This window comes from Apus apus, chromosome 5, assembly GCF_020740795.1.
Source record: "Apus apus isolate bApuApu2 chromosome 5, bApuApu2.pri.cur, whole genome shotgun sequence".
Lineage (NCBI taxonomy): Eukaryota > Metazoa > Chordata > Aves > Apodiformes > Apodidae > Apus > Apus apus.
In genome coordinates, this window is record NC_067286.1 from 8,074,459 (window position 1) to 8,094,693 (window position 20,235).

The 20,235-nt window shown below is 40.0% G+C and overlaps 1 protein-coding gene across 2 annotated transcripts in view; it reads right to left on the reverse strand.

Annotated features, from left to right (window-relative positions):
* Positions 1 to 3: 3 nt before the first annotated feature.
* Positions 4 to 20,235, reverse strand: part of CSTF3 (cleavage stimulation factor subunit 3) — a 49,408-nt gene continuing 29,176 nt past the window's right edge. Inside the window, exons 4-21 of one of the 2 annotated variants that reach the window (XM_051620593.1) lie at positions 16,810 to 16,842; positions 16,324 to 16,421; positions 14,865 to 14,931; positions 14,736 to 14,770; positions 14,507 to 14,633; positions 11,785 to 11,862; positions 11,031 to 11,193; positions 10,412 to 10,521; positions 9,853 to 9,969; positions 8,636 to 8,710; positions 7,221 to 7,364; positions 7,027 to 7,129; positions 5,163 to 5,232; positions 3,635 to 3,830; positions 2,357 to 2,510; positions 1,882 to 1,976; positions 1,694 to 1,754; positions 4 to 701 (exon numbers count right to left, since the gene is read on the reverse strand). In XM_051620593.1, coding sequence (XP_051476553.1) covers positions 499 to 701; positions 1,694 to 1,754; positions 1,882 to 1,976; positions 2,357 to 2,510; positions 3,635 to 3,830; positions 5,163 to 5,232; positions 7,027 to 7,129; positions 7,221 to 7,364; positions 8,636 to 8,710; positions 9,853 to 9,969; positions 10,412 to 10,521; positions 11,031 to 11,193; positions 11,785 to 11,862; positions 14,507 to 14,633; positions 14,736 to 14,770; positions 14,865 to 14,931; positions 16,324 to 16,421; positions 16,810 to 16,842 — 1,929 coding nt within the window. In that variant the 3' untranslated portion in view covers positions 4 to 498. The remainder of the gene's footprint in view (positions 702 to 1,693; positions 1,755 to 1,881; positions 1,977 to 2,356; positions 2,511 to 3,634; positions 3,831 to 5,162; positions 5,233 to 7,026; positions 7,130 to 7,220; positions 7,365 to 8,635; positions 8,711 to 9,852; positions 9,970 to 10,411; positions 10,522 to 11,030; positions 11,194 to 11,784; positions 11,863 to 14,506; positions 14,634 to 14,735; positions 14,771 to 14,864; positions 14,932 to 16,323; positions 16,422 to 16,809; positions 16,843 to 20,235) is intronic. The other variant, XM_051620594.1, reaches the window with a different exon arrangement.

A 20,235-nucleotide genomic window follows, 5' to 3' on the forward strand; every position in this document is an offset into this window, starting at 1 on the left:
TGATGTTATGGATATCCTTTTATTTTAAAGGAATGTTTTTTTCCATTTTCAACTACAAAACAGATTCCATACATTCTGCCATAAATAAAAACAAACAATAAGGCAGGACACTACATGAACAAACTGAGAACAACTGTTTTCCAGAAAATGTGAATTAAAAATGCTTCACAAGTATAAGCCATCCAGTTTTTAAAATAAAACTGTTGAAAACCCACGAGATTTTGAGTGGTAGATGTGAACACCCTTGAAGAACAAAATGCAGCTTTGACATTTTGCACTTTTGGTTTTGAAAACTGAGTTTTGTTCAGAGCACATTCTAAGGTTGTTCTGGCTGTTTTCAGGTCAAGAACCATATGGGAGAAGAGGCACCACAGTAACAAAACCATTTTCAAGATTGTTTTTTTTGCTTGCAGCTGTCCCTTTTAAATGCTTGACTTTTAAAAGACTGACGGACTCAATGCAAGTCTTTGTCTGTCACAGCAGAGCTGGGAACTTGTTTCACCGGATCCTCTTCTGCTGTCGTGCTCTGTAAATGTCATGTACAGGGGGAACCACAGATCCTTTCTCCTCGTCGTCGTCAGAATCTTCATGTGGTCTCTTCACAGCCTTGTTGAGCATTGCATTATTTTCCACAGGTCCGTTCCCTTCCACAGCTATTTCAGGTAGGCCTCCAGTAATTATTCGTACAGCTTCATCCACAGCTTGAGAAAGAGAAAAAGCTTCAGTTAGTTGTTGAAACCGACTAGAAATCAGCATGCAAACAGGGACACCAAGATGGAGAAGTTGTGGAGATTTCTGGAACATGAGACGTTTTCCTACCCTCTTGTACAAGTGTTAGGAATTAAGTCTGGGCTGTCTAGAAGTCCCAGCTATGGCAAACACTCATTATCCAGGGCAGGCTGCTGCCTCAGCTCCAGACCTCCTTTTGTACAGGCACTGAGGTCATTTGCAAGCTTAATAGAACAAGAAAGCCTGTTGGGGAAACAGTACAGCTAGTTCATGACTCACCAGCAAGTATGCATAGCAAGTCAGTTTCTGCTTATCAACAGAGAAAGCTTCAAAAATACCATGTATAATTTAAACAGATGTTTTATTTCCACTCTAAAAGAAATTAAATCCTAGCTTGCTTTCTCTCTGATCATTTGCTTCTTTAACAGAGAGGGTGAAAAGTAGCATGTTATCATCTGCCATAGCTGACATGAAGCCTGGGGTATGGAAGTGTCCTGGTTTTATACTTCAGATCTCTGCCTTCTCAGTAGTAGCTCACAAAACACTGTTCTGAAATTGTTCTCGAGCACTGCAGCAACGGGCATGCAGAGTTATGCCTGCCAGTGAATTCACCATACAGCAAATCTGTAATGTAATGTTACAGTTACAGGGCTGCTAGAAATAAGGCCTTGCTTCTTCTAAAGGATATTCTGAAAATCTTTCTTCTTCTCATGGTTACCACCAAAACACTATTAAAGTGGTAGCTGCTGATTTTCAGCTTTTTGACTTTTTGTTGATCTCCCCACAGTTAAATGTACCAACATCTCTATGTAGATTTCAACCTGCAGTGTCTCAAATTCAACAATATACTCTTAAATAATAATGACCCAGCTGTAAATGAGGTCTGGATTTTAGACAGCAACATCCATATGTAAAACAGTCATATGCAGCACTATCACAGACTCCAGAGTGAACAAGAACTTACTGTCTGGCAGTTTGCATCTTCTAAATATCTCCATGAGCTCATCCACTTGAACAAAGGGACCCTAATTTGTTACCAAAAAAAAAAAAGTTTAGAAGATTATTTTCAGTAGAGTGATACATACTGTGGCTCTGTCAAAACAAAATCTCTTCCACAACTTTTTGAAGTTTTCAGACTTAATTAAAACAAACCTGAAAACAAACAGGAGGTGGCAGGAGCTTCATGAGAACTACAGCTGCTGGTGGAACAGGAAATACACCGCCTGGGACAGGATGTAAACCTGGAGCTGTGGGAAGAAAAGCTGTATGAAGCCAGTGCAAGACAGCTAGACTGTAATTGCTTTGACAGCATTAATATTTGATGCAAATAATTACTACCCTGTCACTTTGGCCTCTACTAATTACTGAAGTCTACGAGCAGTGTGTGTAACAGCTTATTACCATTCACCAGACCCCTCAACTACTTGTACTTATTTCCATGTGATGTTAATATTAAGTAAAATATGTATCTGCCTCTAGCAATCCAAGTAAATAGCAGCCTACAACGTAAGTACGTGTTTAGATGATGGAAGACTAGTAAAGTCTCTGTGATGAGGTTTGCTAAACACAGGTTAACAACTTGCTGCCAGGTCAAATCTAACCACTTCCAACTGAACATCTGACTTACGTGCTAAGTGTCTTGGCTGAAATGGAATCATTTGTTGAGTGTCCGGTTTGGGATATTCAGGTTTTCTGTCTACTTCGTCTTTCAGAACAGGCACGATGGAAGGTGCAACCACAGGGTCTGGGATTATAGCTGCCAGCTTGGCACGGGAGACATCCTGTGGAAGCCAATGAGAGAGCACTGAACTTGGCAGGATCACACTGCTTGTTTAAATTACAGAACAAAATACTTCCCTAGTCCCTTATTCTCACTTTGTCATTGTAATTTCAGATGCCCTCTTGCAAGACCATCTGGGCAAAACTTGCACTGTCCCAGCTGGGAGTGGAAACACTTGTTTTTGTTACTGAATGGGACCGTATTTGTCATTTTTGAGTGGCTTGTTTTTTTAGGTTGAAGAGATTGAGGTGAACAGGTGCAGACCACTAGGCCTTCACAACTATCACTTCTCCCTCATTTCATTTCCTACATTGCTTTAGCTGGAAAAGAAATCAAGCATAAGGCAGTCAGCAGGCATGCAAAGCATCAGTTCAAGCAGGATTATGTCTGGGCGTGTTACAAGCAACAGAAACCAGCCCAAGGGCTGGATCACCCCAGGCACATGGGGCCTCACAGGCATTTATCAAGCTGTACTCTCTCCTAAGCAACTCACTTCAAAATAACTTGGTCCCAATCGAGTTACAAGGATTCAGTGTCTCAATGTGACTCCTATTTACACCTACCAGATTATTTTACAAACATGTCAAGACCAACAGTTCAGCTGCTTTGCTATCTTGGGTGACACCTGTATTTTTCAAAAATGACTTTCCTGTGTAAGAAGTGACTGGAAGCTGAGGCACTATTTCCACGTGGCTAAAACAGCAGTTGCGGTACACGTGGTCAGGAGTGAGATGGGGGACCACCAGACACGTGTCTGACCCAGACTTTAGATTCCAAATAGCAGCACCAAATCACTTTAGCCACAATAAACAATGGGGAAAAAAGCAGCTACTGATCTCTGGAGGTAGTTTTCCCCAGCCACTTGCAGCAGCCCTTGGGACTGCAGTGAGTTTGCTTTGCCATGGTTCTCAATGAAGTGAGCAGGGTTTTGCCAACTGGAGTTGAAGTGCAGCCAGTGAACTTTCATACAGATGAGCCTGATTCTACAAAATTCCACATGAATTTTAGTTTTTGAAGGAGCTCAGGTTTAAGTCTGAAGCAGAGGCAAGTCCCAAACAAGGAGTTGCTTAACTTTGATAGGATGGAAATGAGTAACAGTAACATCAAGTATTCTTACCCACTTACCTTATACCCAAGGGCCTTCAGCTCGCTGGCAGAGCAAGGGTACAGATCCATGAACTTGTACCTGTCCACCAGCAGAGCTGTTTCTTTACCCTCATATTCTTCCTTGAATGCCGTAAACCTCCGCTTCTCAACTTTCAGGATACTAGCCAGGTCACCAATGTTACTTTCAAAAGCTAAAAACCGAGCCCAGATTTCCCTAGAAAAGAACAGAAAAATAGACCTTTGCTGAAGGAGAAAGAATTGCTGATCTTGACCCAATTAAAAAGACACGAGGGAAGCAATTCAAAGGAGGTAATCTAGGAGCATGTGACCATTTCTGTTATTTACTTTAGAAGCACCTATAACATGCATTCCTTCTCAGTGCTTTAAACATTTCAGTAAAATTTTTCAAGCTAGTGGATTGTAAAGGACTGTAATGAAAAGGAAAGGATTACTGGGGTGAGTAACCAGCATTTGAAGTAAGATTTTATCATCAATGTATGATGCACAAATAGATTTTACTCATCCCACTACACAGAATTTCACTCTGAACCTGGTATGTGAAAGCACTTTTTTACATACATTATGGTTCACTTCATTTGCATAGACTAGCATATTCTAGCAGGCAAGAGCAACGCCCTGCAACACAGCAGGCAGCACTTCAGACTTCTACACTGCCCAAAAACCAGGTAGTTACTGCTCATTTCTGTGGAAAATCACATCTATTAACTAAAGCAACACCTGACCGTATCTCTGCACTTGATTCAACTTCCATTTTAGTTTTGGAGTTCACCTTTGAAGAAGATTAAGCTCTTGAAATTCTTGGGTTTGTTCTCACTTTTCAAATAAAAGACATAAAAATATTTCTCGGGAAAGATCAGCATCAAAGTGCAGGATGAATATGCAGAGCAGCATGAGGTTTGATTTCTTAGGTTTGATGCCTGTGCCTACCAGAATGATGATGGTCAGCACCTGGACTGCAAAGGGTTTGGTAAACATTGTTTTCAGAGAAATAAAAATTAGCAAAGGAAATGTGGTGGTTCTTGGTTAATCCAAGTCTTTTCTGGTTCTTTCCCTATTTGATTTTCAGTTGGCTGGGAGATGTTCAGCTTTCTCTCCTCAATAAATTCCTGACTCACCTTCTCTAACATAATGCTCTTGAAAGATGTTCTCAGCTCCCCCTCCCCATCTACCTAAAAGCATGGATCTGGTCAGTGAGACCTGTCCCCAGCCACCCCACCTGCTCAAACCACTGAACCCTTACTGGGCAGGGGGACTTTGCCCCCCTTACAGGGGCATTTTGCATTCTATCCTCAACAATCCTGCATAAATGAGGTTGTAAACTCAATAAATCAATGAATTTCAGTGCAGGCAGGATAGGGACTCTCAGGTATCTGTCACAGTTGCTCTGTTTTAGCATGAAGAGGGGAAGGAGCATCTCTACCTCAGTTTGTCCTGCTGTTCAGTTTTCTAATTTCTTTGGGATGTTTGCAGTTGAGAGGGGTTATGTATCTTTTTGAGTGTAGTGAAACTGCTTTTGCAGACATACCCAGATTTCTCAGGTGGAAGGCTCCCTGAAGTTAAAACACGTTCAAACAAAACTCTTGTATTATTGTCCTCTTTAAAAATAGAAAGAAAAAAGAAAAATCACACTGAGTAGAATATATTAAAGACAATTTAAAGTCATATCTATTCAAAGAAATGTGTATATTGAATATAAGCCTGACATTCCCATACCTGGATTTGAATTTCAGTAAGTAGAAAAAAAAAATCTGAATGTCTACATAAAACTTTACCAATGATAAATTCTACTGTGAATTTGTTATTTGAAAGTCTATTTTTGTTAATAGCAACAAACCTTTCATAATACATGTTCTTTTACAACAGCACAACTATTTCTTGGCATCTCTTCAGGATCTCTGTTTTCTTTAATTATCACAGGGGCACATCTCAGAAATTTTTAAATTAGCCTTACAATTAATTACTTCCCTTTTAAATTAGGACAATATTAATATACTTGGATAGTCCTCACAAGCCCTCTCAAAATTATTGGACCTGGTTCCCAGTGAGCAGTCAGCCTTTGTACCTTGCCAGCTGGGGGAATGGAGTGGTTGATGGTTTTGCTCTTAAAACTGCCAGATTCTCCCTGTCACTCTTGCTGTACATTTCATCATATCACAGGTTCAGTGATCAGTTTTATTGTTTTTCATCAAAGTCTGCTAAGACAGAGCAACACACTGGCAAGTTTTAAGATAATTTCTTTTCTGGTGGCAATCTATGGAAAGGCATTGCAAATATTCATGTAGACCCAAAATAATTTCTTGTAAAATTCAATATCCATTGACTTGAAAAAAAACCTGTTTGCAGCTCACAGGAGAAAAAATCTGCTCCAAATCTGTTCAAACTTTCAGAGCCTAAAAAAAACCCCAAGGTATTGCAGTCTGACAGGAAAGATTCCTGTGCCTGGTGCCTACAGAATGCACTGGGAGTGGCAGAAGATCCTGCAGCCACTGCTCACACCAGCAACATGGAGCCTGGCTCACAAAACTGAGCTAGCAACTGGTAATGAAACCCAGACTGTGTGACACCTCTTAGGTGTTATGCTACAAATGCTGAGCTAAAGTACTGAGTACCTGAAGAAATACCTGAAGAAATCTGAAAATCTAGTGGGCGTCTGACAGACAGGACTGGAGTATGAAATGAACCATTTCTCCCTTTTTTGTAATTCCCCATGAAACATGGACCAGGACAGTTTCACACAAAGGTTTCTGTCAGCCCCTGCTCCCCACAGCAGCTTGGGGTTCTGGTACCATCCCTATTGACCCCAGCATCAGGGATCCTACAGAGACCTGCTGCCAGCACCACCTCCTGCCTGGTGCTCCCCAGCCCCATGGCAGCACAGGCAGGGCTCTGTCTGCCCTGCCCATTGCACTGCAAACCAGCTCAACAGCAGCTTCCAACCAGGACCAATATTTACAATATTGCTTTTATATCTTGCTCATCTCATCTATTTGGGGACAACTAGATTAAATTAATCCTAGTTGGGACCAACTAACCCATCACTCCTCTCGTGCTGATTTCAGCCTCCTACAGATCTTTTTCCAGGGGATTTAGATGTCTCGTGTTCTTCCAACTGTGCACCACAGATGCTGTAAAACTGCTGCAGTGCAAGTGAGTTGCCATTTGGGAAGTTCACTCTCCTCTATTCACTAGAATCAAGATCTAATGTCAAGGCTTTTCAGTAAGGACAAAACAGCAAGGTTTTTTTTTCCCCAAATGAATTGTGGAGTTTGATGAAGAGCTTTCATTGCTCTTTAAGATGAATTAAAAGCAAAATGCAATTTGGCCTGCACCTAAACTCACAGGGGAGGCCCCTTAGTGCTTCATGAGGCCTCTCAAGGCCTAAGGCTTACCATTCAGGTGAGAAAGGTAGTCAATATATGCCAGGACATATTCTGGAATGTCCCCATATTTCTTCAGCCCTAGCTCAAAAATCTTAAAGGCCACAGATTTATCCTGCAACATAAAAAAAGTTAAAAATGTTATTAGCATTATGTGAGCTACACACCCTCTTGACACCAACATCAAAGTGAGCATCTGTGATTACCTTACTACAATAATACTCCATTAAAGCTGCAGTAACGTAGACGTGATGGCGGGTCCGGGTATCCTCTCTTGCTTTCTTAAATATCATTCTTCCAGATTTTATGCCTTCTGCTCGCCTTGCAAATTTCATATACTGGATATAAACCTAAGATGAGTAGTAATATTTATTTGGTATCAGTGTCAACAAAGAATACTAGGACAGAATGCATGTTATGACTGTATCTGAAAGAATGTCTTCTCACAAAATACAGCTAATAAGTTACAACAGGAACAAGAGTGTGTTGTGCCTCTACGTTGCTTTGCTATAAATACTCAGGCAAACCTTTTTACAGACTTTTTAAAAACTGGAATATACCTCAGACTGATTCCCTGAAATGACAACAGTTAATACATTGATTTCTTCAAGGAAAGGGAAGTAAGTAGATTAATATAATATACATAAGATGGTGCCTTCAGAGAACTAGAGGCTTATTGTAAAAATGGTAACTTTCCAATAAAGACATCCATAAAGCTAAAGAACAGTCAAGAGGTCTGATGAAGCATTTTACTGTACATTATACAATCAAAGATACAAATCATCCTCTCTGCAAATATTTTACCTGATCAAGGAAATAATGAATGTGCTATTTATTTCAGTGGCTGATTTGTGATTTGCATTTCTTTGGGATTTAACTTTCCTCCACTCTGAATGAGACAACAAATAACAGCATTCCTCACATAGGAGGAACTGGTATGTGCTTTCTTAGAAAACACATATTTGGGAAGCAATGTGATCTGTCTTTAATTAATAGAACGTGTCAGTAAATTGATAGCTTTCCTCTGACACTCACCTATTTAATTTTAAACCTCAGACTGTCTTTTTCCTCCTATGCTTTGTTATGTCTATAAACTCAACTTTTTGAGGGCAGGTTACCCCCTCACACACAGCTGCCACCACAGACAATGTAGTTTACCATATAACTTAAGCAGATGTGCAGCAACACTCTTGGAGCATTGCAAACTACACGTACACAGCACAGTGTATCTCTGTGTAGGGAGAACAGTGGGCAAAAGCAACGTGCTTTTAATCAGTTCAGGAGAGGCAAAGTAATATTTTAGTTGGGCCAACAAAACGCACCAATTCTTGTGAGCTGTGTCATGAGGTCTTGAATAACTTATATCTTCATTGCTTGTTTTAAGAGATTCTCCACAAGAGACAGGAGAAAAGTGCACATGGCTTTGTGTAGCCAAGTGGATTAAAGGCTACAATTATCAACCTTGCTGAAATGTTAATCTAATTCTCTCATCTCAGTACTCCACCTGCTCAATCATTCTTGTGATCCAAGGTAGTCCTGCAAGTACTTCCCCATTCTTTAAGTGTATTCAGGTGACTACCAGTGCAAATGTGGAAAAACTCAATAGTAAGTATCATCTTACCAGAGTGGGATCAATGTCTTCAATAGCCAGGAGTCGGTTATATATGCTGTGTACTTTCTCGTACTTCATTCGACTCTGAGTAAATAAAGAGGAAATACAGACAGCTTGGTAATACTATTACAAATCACCTGTGAGAATGCAAAAATCAATCGGAAGAAAAAGCTGGTTTTTTCTGTTTCCTGTTCCCCCCAGTTGAACACTATGTATGTCAGTCCCCTAACTCAGATGCATATTTTGTCTTATGCAGTTATTTCTTTACTTCTCACATTCATTTCTCACCAGTGCTTACATACAGGCTTTTCAAGAGTCTGTTAAGTCTTTTTCTAATTTAGCAATGCTGCAGCAAAACTGCCATTGTAGGTATCTGAGAGAAGAGTCTTCACCTCTGTCTAAAGTTAATGTGCAGAGCTAGGAAAACCACCTTCTCACCCTCCAACCCAGACATTTCAAGTAACCCATTCTGTTCCCTGCCAGCTGCAGCTCTGCCAGGTTGCAGTGTGCAACCTTAAACAATCTGAATCGCCAGAACACTCAGGATACAAGAGGCTGCATTGAAACCCAAGGAAGGCTTTTTCTTTTCAGCATGAAAGGGGGCTTTTTGCTGTTGTCCTCAGGATCTTGCCACAAAGACTCTTCTGAGTTACGGTAAGTGGGTGAAATACACCCTGCAGAGGATTCCAAAGTCCTCATCCCATCAGTGGGAAACAGCCTTTATCTGTGATGGTTCATATGTGAACCCAGCCACTGTTGGGACACTACTCAGTATGGAGGCTGTGCAATCTGGTGGTAGCATGGGGAAAGAGATTCCTCAAGCAACCTGCAGCACAGCTGCCTCCCCATCTGCTCTCACAGCCAGGCAAACACAAACCCCCAAGATTTAGAAAAGAAAGGTTTTCTTTATCCCCATTTTAAAAGTGAGGAAGCTGATGCTCTGGTAAACATAAAACTATCAGCTTTTCTATTTCATAGTAATTTGAAAAATATAGTCAATATTTAAGTGGAAAGACAGTAGATTTTCAAGAATTTTGTAACTCATACTATGGGTTTTTCCTCTCCATTTTGTCAGCTCGGTCTCAGAAACACTACATGAAGTTAAAGCTAGAAGGAGTAAATTAATTGTATAGAATTCTGTATATTGAGTATGTTTCAGATAAATGACATTATTGATGGGAGATGTCTTTGGGTTTTAACATCAGTACATTAGTGGTTTTGCTCACCTCTTCATAATCTGCATATGCAAAATAAAGAAGCATATTCTTCTTTAATAAAGTGCTGATCGCTCTTTCATAAATATTAGCAGCCTCATCACTGAAAAGTTTAGCATTGTTCATGTCCTGTTATAAAATAAGTATGATAATAGTTCAACATCTGTGACAACGAAGGCCAATCTATGGAATGTCTTCTGTGTGTGAAAAGTCTCAGTGAACTTCCATGCAAGGCTCCAACAAAGAGAAAACAATCTCCCCAGTACTTAAGGAATCACAAAGTCAGGTAAAAAAAAAAAAAGACCCTTGTCCTAAAAATGGCCAACACTGAAATAGTTTTTCTTAACTTTCATCTCAAATGCAATTATGTTTATTTCTTAATATGTTGCCCAAATATGTTGGGCTATTATTTAAATAGCCCAATTTAAAAAATTCTGAATATGACACAACTTATAATGCTAAATATTTTTCATTCCCCCCCTCCTTGTTTCTTAACTATTTGAGGAAAAATTAACAGTACACCACGTCAAAGCAATGAAATGGGAAAGAAAACCAATGGACACATGCTTACCCCTTTTTCTGCCAGCAGCTTACTAGACTGCTCAAGGTACTGTGCAGCTTCATACCAGATATCTGGGTGATGTCCCAGAACCAACAGGCACTGCTCGTAGGCAAACATAACTGGGGGGGAAAAAGGAAGAAATACTCCTTGTATATTATCACAGAAATGGTACCATCTTGCACAATGAAGCATGAAATACAAAAACCAGCCAATATTAACACTAATGGGCTTTGAATACAATGATCACAACTCCAGTTCTTTTATATTGCTGGGAACCTTATGAACCCAACCAGCAGCTAAAAGCTGCCTCCTCCACAGAGGAAGAAGTAGAACTCACTCAAGAACATCAGGCACAAAATCAGGCTGTGATCCACTTCCTGCCCTCCAATAAAAGTTCAGTGACACACAACTATAGCACTGTCCCCCAAAATCCACATATTACTTTCAGCTTAGCTTGAGCAAAAGCTAAGGAGCAGTTTAAAAAAAACTCCCACACAATTCACTAAACATGATCAACTTTTGCTCCAGCATGACCCCTGAGCACCAAACTGCATTATTACTTATGTCGGTCGTCATTAATGAAGCTAAGAAATACAATTCTACATGTCCTAGCTCAATATCTACTTACCTCTTTTTGTTATGAGAGTTTGATCTTCTGTACGCAGAGGATTGCTCTTTTCCCACTGGATGTATTTCTTCCACATGTCCACCTGCTGAGCCTCCTGTGGGGTGTTTTGTGGGGGGACAGAGGGAGCATTGCGGTCCAGACCTTTCATCACTGTCTCATATTCCTGAAACAGAAGCAATGTGTCGAACAGCAGATTTAAACACATCAAACACTTATTTTAGGTTATGTGTTATAACCTAACATTTATGCTTTGTATATAGGCTGAGAGAGTTGGGGTTATTTAGCCTGGAGAAGAGAGGGCTCCAGGAAGTCCTTATAGTGGCCTTCTAATACTTATATGAAGCTTACAAGAAAGATGGGTACAAACTTTTTACAAGGGGTGATGGTTTTGAACTAGAAGCAGGTAGATTCAGACTAGATAAAAGGAAGAAATGTTTTACAATGAGCGTGGTGAAACACTGGAACATGTTGCCCAGAGAAGTGTTACAAGCCCCATCCCTGGAAACATTCAGGGTCAGGTTGGACAGGGCTCTGAGCAACCTAATCTAGTTGAAGATGTCCCTGCTCACTTCAGGGGTTGGACTAGATGACCTTTAAAGGTTCCTTCCAACCCAAACCATTCTATGATTCTATAAAACTAATGCAAGCATTTTAGCATACCAGTCTTATTAGTCTAACACACACTTTTATTTGAAAATAAGAACCAAGTTTAATGTCAGTTTGTAGAATTAAATAGAACAAAAGAAAGTTGTACCTTTGCTACACGTCGTGCATTCATATAATCTCTACTCCTGTCTTCAATCATCTTCTTAGCTAAGTGAATATTTATGCCCTGGAGAAGGGTGAAAAAAGGAATTGGGAATGTGCAATTTCAGTTGAAAATACTCAATCTCATCTCATACAGAAAAGAGTTTGAAAGGGGATGCAAAAGTGAGCAAGAAGGACTGAGTTATTTTAAAATACTGATTTCAAAAGGTAATGTATTTCTCCTAACAAACATATGGGCAAGAACTCATTTATCAGAAAATAAACTTTCTACTGAAAACCAAATTATATTTTTAATCACTTGCAGCTTTCAAAAATACAATGAACTTTACATAAACCTTCTGGGGGAGAAAGTGGAGAGAGTGTATTTGTGATTTACATTTTTCCATTAAAATCCTGACTGGTGCCTTGTCAGAGTCCCAGTCCCTGCCTTGCTGCTGCCTGCTATTCACCAGGTGAAGGCTGAGACAGCACATGAGCAATTCAGTTTTCTTAGACAAATAGAAATAGTGATTGACCTCAAATCTCTGCCTTCTCCTCTGAAGGAACTGACAGCTGTTAAAAGAGGTTATATTCAACATACACCCTTGTCATACATCTACCTTTGTCAGCTGAGAGAGACTTGAGACATGTCGCTGCAGAGTGACACCCCTCCAGGACCCCACACGTGCAGAGGGCCCTGCTGTGCTGCTGAGCAAAGCAGCAGTGGATCTGGGGCAGCCAGGCCCCCAGGCACAACCCACATCTCCACAGCAGAAATAGGTCAGGTCACTGAGTCCCAGGCTTGAACAAAATCTGGAAGAACAGCTCCTATGGAAGGATAAGCAACTGCTCTTTTGTTCATGCCTGCGTCAGTGTGGACTTCCCTGCTGTGGCTTGCCAGGACTTGGAGGAAGGTGAAGGCAGCTTGGAGCCCTATTCCAAACAGGCACCTGAGCTAGGTACCAATTCATCACAGAAGCAAGATACTGCCTGGGCACACATGGTGCTGTCTGGGATAGCTATCTGGGCCAGGTAGAATACAAAACCAGCAATGTCCCATTTAACTCAGGACCAGGCTGAGGAACAGCAATGTTCTAGGATGCACTCCCAGCCTTGTGAGGTGCAGCCATGTGGCTATGTCAGCCAAAGATTGTCAATTCTCTGTCCCTCTAGAGGTTTTAACGCTTTTGCCTGTTGGTCTAATTAAAGATACAGGGGACTGACAGGCTGACATTGCTACCTGGTGGCTACTGACTGAGCTTAAGCGAAGCTTGAGAGTATTTCAGTTGCAGCAAATAGCCAGTGACCTTTCATACTGAGACCTGCAGGTGGTCTCTGTACTTTTGGGCTACTGATGTGGGAATCACTTCTCCCTCAAAGAGCCCTTTTGGTGAGGAACATTTTCTGCCCCGTGCCAGGACACTGGAACACAGCAGCCCTTTCCCTTGGGCCCGGCCTGGCCAGAAAAGGATGTGCAGAAACCCATGTCTGAGCACAGTGCTGGCCTTTGGCTTCCAGCAACTCTGAACAGCTCGAGGTACCATTTGTGTACAGGTATCAGCCAGAGCTGTCTTGATACAGAAGGAACATAGCACAGGTTTCAGCCATCATTTTGACAGTCTCCTTACATGTTAATGAAAGTAGCAGGAACCAGCAGTGACAGCCTTCATTTGCTGTGTGGGAAGGGAAGAGGGGGTTTTACAAGGAAGTTGTACTGGGGATTTTCCTATGCAGGAGAGGACATGTTGCTGGGTATCTTCCTTGGTGGTCAGCAGGCTATCTGTGCTAGCACTGAGTACTGACAGGGTGATGAGCTGTTACCATACATGCTCGTGGCTGTGGATGCCAGGAGGTACTCCCACTGGCACTCCTATTAGTGTCAGGTCGCCAATCCTACAACTTGCATAATTAGCAACAAGAAAGGATAAATTGTCCCTTCTTTCCATCTCAGTGCACAGCTGAGCTGTAGCATGCTGGCATCTGCAACCCCAGGTGCAATATGCAGGACTAGGGAAAGGGCTGTATGATCACTCCTGCTTGATGGTGCTGAGCACAAAGGCTTTTATCCTCAGTTCTGCATTCTCACCTCTGCTGACTGGGCTAGGTTAGCAAGCCATTACCAAACCTGTGTACAAATACACTATCAAGGTGTAGTTAACAAATTAGCCTGCAAGGTCAATGAGTTGAGGTTACACTTGCTGGAAACAGTTTTGGTAGCAGACTCACCTGTACTGATGGCTTCAGGTGAAGGATGGTGAGGAACGTTTTAAATGTACTTGAAACAATTTAACTTAATACAGTGAAAGAAGTCCAAACCATCATAGCTGAATGCCATTTTATGCTGTCCAACTATAATGGAAAGGAGGGGAGTGCCTCCTTGGGGAAGAAAGCCCTCATTGCCAGCTGATCTGCTTTAGCTTCTGTTAAATATATTCTCTGCCACTGATACCAGTGATTTCTAATTCACCAGAAATTCTACTGGGCCAGCTGGGAAATGGGGCATCCTATAGAAATGTATCCTATAGAAAGTCTTCAAAACAAAAAATAATTATCACTTGGGCACCTGTACAGTTTTGCCACAGGCATGTGGGCACTACATACTGCACAGGCAAAAGGTATTTATACTGCTGGCAATCTCTTTTACACATCATTAATTACTGGATACAGTTTGGGCACCATACTTAATGACAGGATTAAAAGTCACAAACAAATTTCATGTTCTTGATTACCTCTTCGTATTTGTTATAATCTCTCCAGAGCTGTTCTATGTTTATCATTGGATTCACACAACCACGCTGGTAAACCCTACGGACAGCTGTTATCCTCTGGTTCTCTGCATAAGATCCTACTGCTTCTCTAAATAGTGGGAAGAGAGATTAATGTCAGCTATTAGAGATCATAACTGCTATGAACATCCACATTGCATTAACTGAGCTTAAAATAATATAAGGTACTTACACGCCCTTCAAAAAATTGATGTAATCCACCCAGATCTATGTGAGAAAAAATATTACATATAATGAAACCAATGTTTAGTTGTACTTCTTAGAAGTAAGAAATAAAATGGGTTTTGATAAAAAAACATACCTGGTATGACATGATTTCCATGCCAATCTTATCCAGAGCAAAATCATATGCCTGAGCCATTTTTTCTCTGAGGAAAAAAACAAACCACAAAGACCATAGAGCAACTCTAAAGTACTAAAAAATTCTTTATTTAAGAGTAACCTTTTATGCAGCAAATTCTAAACAAACACTGAGGTATTAAAAGTATCATTCAACAGCAGAGATTAAAAATGGGCATTCAGGTAGCTCTAAATTCTACATTTAGTGTTTAATTTTAAAGAAAATGATTTAACTCTACTGGTGGCAATCTAGCACACTAACAGTTCTCAACATCCCTCCCTCCTTAAGTAAGTGAAAATCCATGTCTACTATGTGCACTGGAAGTTGAGAATAAAGAACACAACTATTCTCTACATCTTCTTAGAAGACAAATGTACCCATGGTTTCTTTTTTTTCCTAGAATTTCCCAAACCTTTTTGTAATTGTCCAGGAACATCAAAAGGCTGGGGCAATTAGGAGTAGCTCCCCTATGTGCAAATCGGCCAATATCTTTCACATGATTTCTCATCCCCTCAAATTTAAAATGTTCACAGAATATTTCCTTGGTCAAGTTTCAATGAAAACAGCTTTTTCTCTTTCCCACTTTTCTCCCAGTTTCCTTCCCTCAAACACCCTTCAGTGCCTTATCCCCTCCTTGACCATATTAACAGGAAAAATGGAGGGAAGTTAAATTAGATGAAAAGACATGGGGGGTGCTGGTGCTTTTAAAAAAATTGCTTCAAAACAGTATTTTCAAAATAGATTTTAAGAATCTGCTTTTTTTTTTTTTTCTGCTAATGAATTAGTTATCTTGCCAGTTATAACACAAAGAAATTAGGGTGGCCAAGGAAAGAAACAGTTCATAGATGTTGAAAGGTGCTGATATTTTCTGAAATCTGAAGTAGGAAGAAAAAGCATTAAACTCAGCAGGATTAAAAACAAGCAAAATTTAGTAAATTAAAATGGATTAAGATTAGTGCAGCTAAAAAATATGACACCCTGATTTTTATGCCTTTTTATGCCTTCTGAAACTTTGTCTAACTACTGAACTATTTACTATTGCTGGAATCCCTCAGCTGGAATCAATGCTGTTTTGTGAAGACTCTGAACAGGGTCCTAAGGGAGAAGTCAGGAGGAGTGTGTTTCACACAGGTTGAAGCACCAATCTCATCTGCAGGGAACTGACATGGACATGACAGCTACTCCTTCACTCTTGTCCCACCTCCTTATATGGATTCAGACTAAGGAAACTATTTTACCCAGCAAGATCAATTGAAGAAATTTAAAAGAAAATGCTATCTAAATGCAGATTATATATTATGTCCTTCTCCCTCCCACTCCAAACAAGCAGGTTTGTCACCCAGTTTCCTCCCCACCCCCTGGTCAAAAATCAAGGGATTCACCATAAAACTAGAATAATTCAGAGCAACTCTTAACTTACTTGTAACTAGGTAGCTTTCCCTTGGTTTCTCGTACATAGGAAAGGTAACATTTCCATAAATCAATGTGTAAAACCTTCATAAGGCATCGCTGAAATAACTGTTTAATACATCAAGAAGACGTGATCAGGATTCCAGACAGAGAAATTAGGTTTCTACCTTTAATACTATACAGTATTAATTAAAAGAATATTTTTAATTATGATTGAGATTTGTAAGAAAGAATAAGTTAAACTACTCTTCCTTTTCGATTAAAGCATCTCCAATGCTATGCAAGGGAACTGGAGAGAATTAAGCAGAGAAATTCCTCTCTGCACTTCACTGATTACAGCTTGGTAGCAACATCAAACCAACTTTAGAGATACTTTTAATCTGTTTTTGAATAGCATAATCAGTTACAGCCATAGTTCTTTTCAATCTGCTTTAGCCTAATCACAATATGCTTGTTCTTTCTATAGAGATATTTTACATAGATTGATAGGACTCACCTTTTCCACTTTGTCATAATTTTTTGCTTTAATCTACAGGGAAGCAGAAAAAAAACAAATCACTTAAAAACTGTTTTAGAATATTACAAATATATTCTTCATACAGTATCACAGCATTCCAGCTTGTACTTTCGCTGCCTAAACTAATTACATTGTAACACCACATAATGTTGCAAAAAATAGAATTAAACATACAGAAAATAATGTACTTTACTTAGCTTTCTCAAAATTAGAGGATTTATATTATTTTTGTGATTTTTCACTATGGCCAAAATTTTGGTAACAGTATGGCAAGTTGCCTTTCTATAGCCTGGTTTGAATACCCAGACTTTGCCTCTTACTTTAAGGTACTCTGCTGCCTTAGGTACATACATTGCCTTAAGTACAAAAGCCTCTAGATCAGGATTTGGTAAATTCAGAGTCAAGTACCATATTTACGATATTTGATTTTTTATTTTTTTTTCCTCAAAGTACACTTTGCTATAATATCCCATGAATTGAGTAGGGGAATAATAAACCATGAGAACTGTTTTATGACAGGTGCCCCCAGCCCTGGTGCCCCCTTCCAGGATGGACCAAACCATGCCCACATCTCAGCACTCATATCATTCAGACAGCAGGCACACTGCAAAGGTAGAGGGTGAAATCTAATCTCAAAGTAACACGTTGCCTTTCATATAGGACACAGAAAAGCACAAGACAGATGCTGAGGGCAGACTGGCATCCTTTGTTTATTTGTTAGCTCCAGTTAACATTAACATACTAGGCAATCTGTAGAGAGACTTGAAGAAACAAGGAGAATCTACAATACCTCTAGAAGTTGCTTATCTGCATTGAAAGAAAGAGCCTTTAATGAAATGAGGATTTGTTATGCTGTACTGCATTTTTTGAATGCATCAAAACTCCCTTTTGAATCTCCTGTATCTTCATTTATTCAGGGGATTCACAGCTTTTTGTCTTGGTGTGAAACACGAGAGCCACAAGAGCAGCTCTGAAGGCCTTTCCTTTTCCCCAGGAAACACAGCAGTAGGCAAAGAATACACTTTTGCATTAGGTATTAATTCAATAATTCAAAAACATCTTGCAGATAAACTTTAATGGTACACATGACAGACCTGTGTCCATACACTTTGGAACTGGAACAATATTCTGCCCTAGTCAAAATTATTTCACAGAATCAAAGACTGCAGGAATTACTCCTTGCACATGTTTCAGAGTCTTTCTGTTCTAACTATTCAGTCAAAAGATAACCTGACCAGAGAAATAATTGTTTAAAAAATAACATTGCTCTGAAATAACACAACTAAAACAAACCCTGAGGCACCATGTCTGTGCTGCAGAGAACACCTCTAACCTCTGCTGTCAGATACTCTGACCCAAAGCACCCTCAGGTACAGATATGTACCCTACTGCCACTTTCTCACAGCTTTTGGGGTGAAAAGCACAATCTTTCAGCCTTTAAAAAGCACTTATAATAATTGTAGAGTTGTTGAGACACGAGTCTTTTGTGGACACAAATTAAGAAGTCTGATCCTGCCCTATTTCTAGTTAAAGGAAAATAACTCCTTGTTATTTTCCTGTACAATCCAGAAAAAAGACACACATCACCCATTTTTACTTCATCCTTTTTTGACAGTAACTTCTCAGGTTTCTCAACACTTCTTAGAATATGACAAAAAGGATTCAAATCTCACCAAAGAGCAAGAGCACTCTCTCAGTGTACACCTCCCACCCCCGCAAACTTCTTTTATCCTTGGTCACAGAGTGGAAGAGAGCAACTTAATCTTGGTTTGTATGTCTAGCACAGGGCACAGCTGACTACATTTTTTTCCCCCTCATACTTGCTCAAGTAAAATCTTCAATAAGATGAGCAGAAACTTTTTTTTTTTTTTTAAAAAGAGTGAATCCCTAGAAGATAGCATAAATACTTTTTTTTGGTGAAAATTCAGTAAAAGCTTTGCCATTAACAAAAGGCATCACCTTGTAGTTATTCAAGAACAAGACTAAAGTAATTTTTCAAAACTCAGAACAGAAAGCCATAAGCAGGCAGGGCAAAATGAGTGTGCCTTCCAGGTGTAGCCATGTAAAAAATGTTTTGCACACCTGCCTCAAGTTACTACACCAAAGACAATTCTTAGATGCAGCTGAGAGGGCTGTGAATGCTGCCTGCCTGCTCAGCATATCTCCCAGCCCCCTGCCAGGCAAAAGCCCACTGACAGCTATTACTCAGCATTAGTGATCCAGACTGACCTCAGTAATTGCTTACAGCATTAAGTAAGCACACATTAATCCCACTTAATTGTTTACTAGAGCAGTTTTATTAGCACTTGCACCACCAGACATCATCAAAAAATGGAGAGCACAAGGAGTACTTATCAGTTAGACTACATGCACCTCCAATAACCAAAGTAAAATATTTTGCTAAGAAAAAAAAGCTTTATTTTTTTTTTTATTTGCATGTGTTATGACTCAAAGAACAAAATATCTTCTATGTGAATTATCAGATGTATGAAAAGCTGGACTTCAAGTCAGTGTTACGTATCTGTTAAATCCACACAAGTGGTTTGATGCCAAATATCTGAAAATTCAGGAACCTTGGTACCAATGAAGTTAGGAGGCTGGAGATTGGCACAATTTTTTAGAAACAAAGGAAAAGTATTGGCCAATGCTTACTGGGTCTCTCATGAAGAATTTTTACCAAGCCCCAAAGCCAGAGGCATTTCTGGGCTCACCACTCCCAAGCAAGCATCCTGGCACAGGGATGCCACGGGGATGGGGAAAGCCCATCAGCAGAGAGGTGGCAGCTCCAGGACCCACCATCACACATTTATGTGATATTTCTTGTTTTTCCTATTACAGACATGGGCACAGGCAGTGATCAGGCATGGACAAGTATGAAAGGATTGAGATTTAACACTGTATTTTTGTCCTTAAAGACAAACAAAGTGAACTATAGATCTTTACAATAGATTATCCTTCAACTTCTAACCCTGCCTGTAATCCTATTCTGATTGCTTTAATTAAAGAGGCAGGCACTACCCTCTTGAAGCCTAACATACAGGAGTGTCTCCACCACCTACAGAATGAACCCAGACATATTGTCATTCAAAGGTAAAGCTGCTATATAAGTATCTCCCCTCCATCCTTGAAGACTATACAAAGGCCACCTAGTCTAACCAGCTATACTTGGACACGCCTTTAAGTAAAACCTTGCTTTCCTCTGCCTGCAACAATGAGAAATTCCACCTGTTTTGCAGAGTAACTTTAAATTTGATGCTCCAATAGGAAATTTAAGTCACTACTGTTTTGGTTTCGCAGAAGATGAATTTGTAATAACAGGGTCAAACCTCCTCCCAGAATTCACAACATGCTTCCCAACAATGAGCTTCATAAACATTCAAGGGCAAAGTTTAATCCATAAATTAC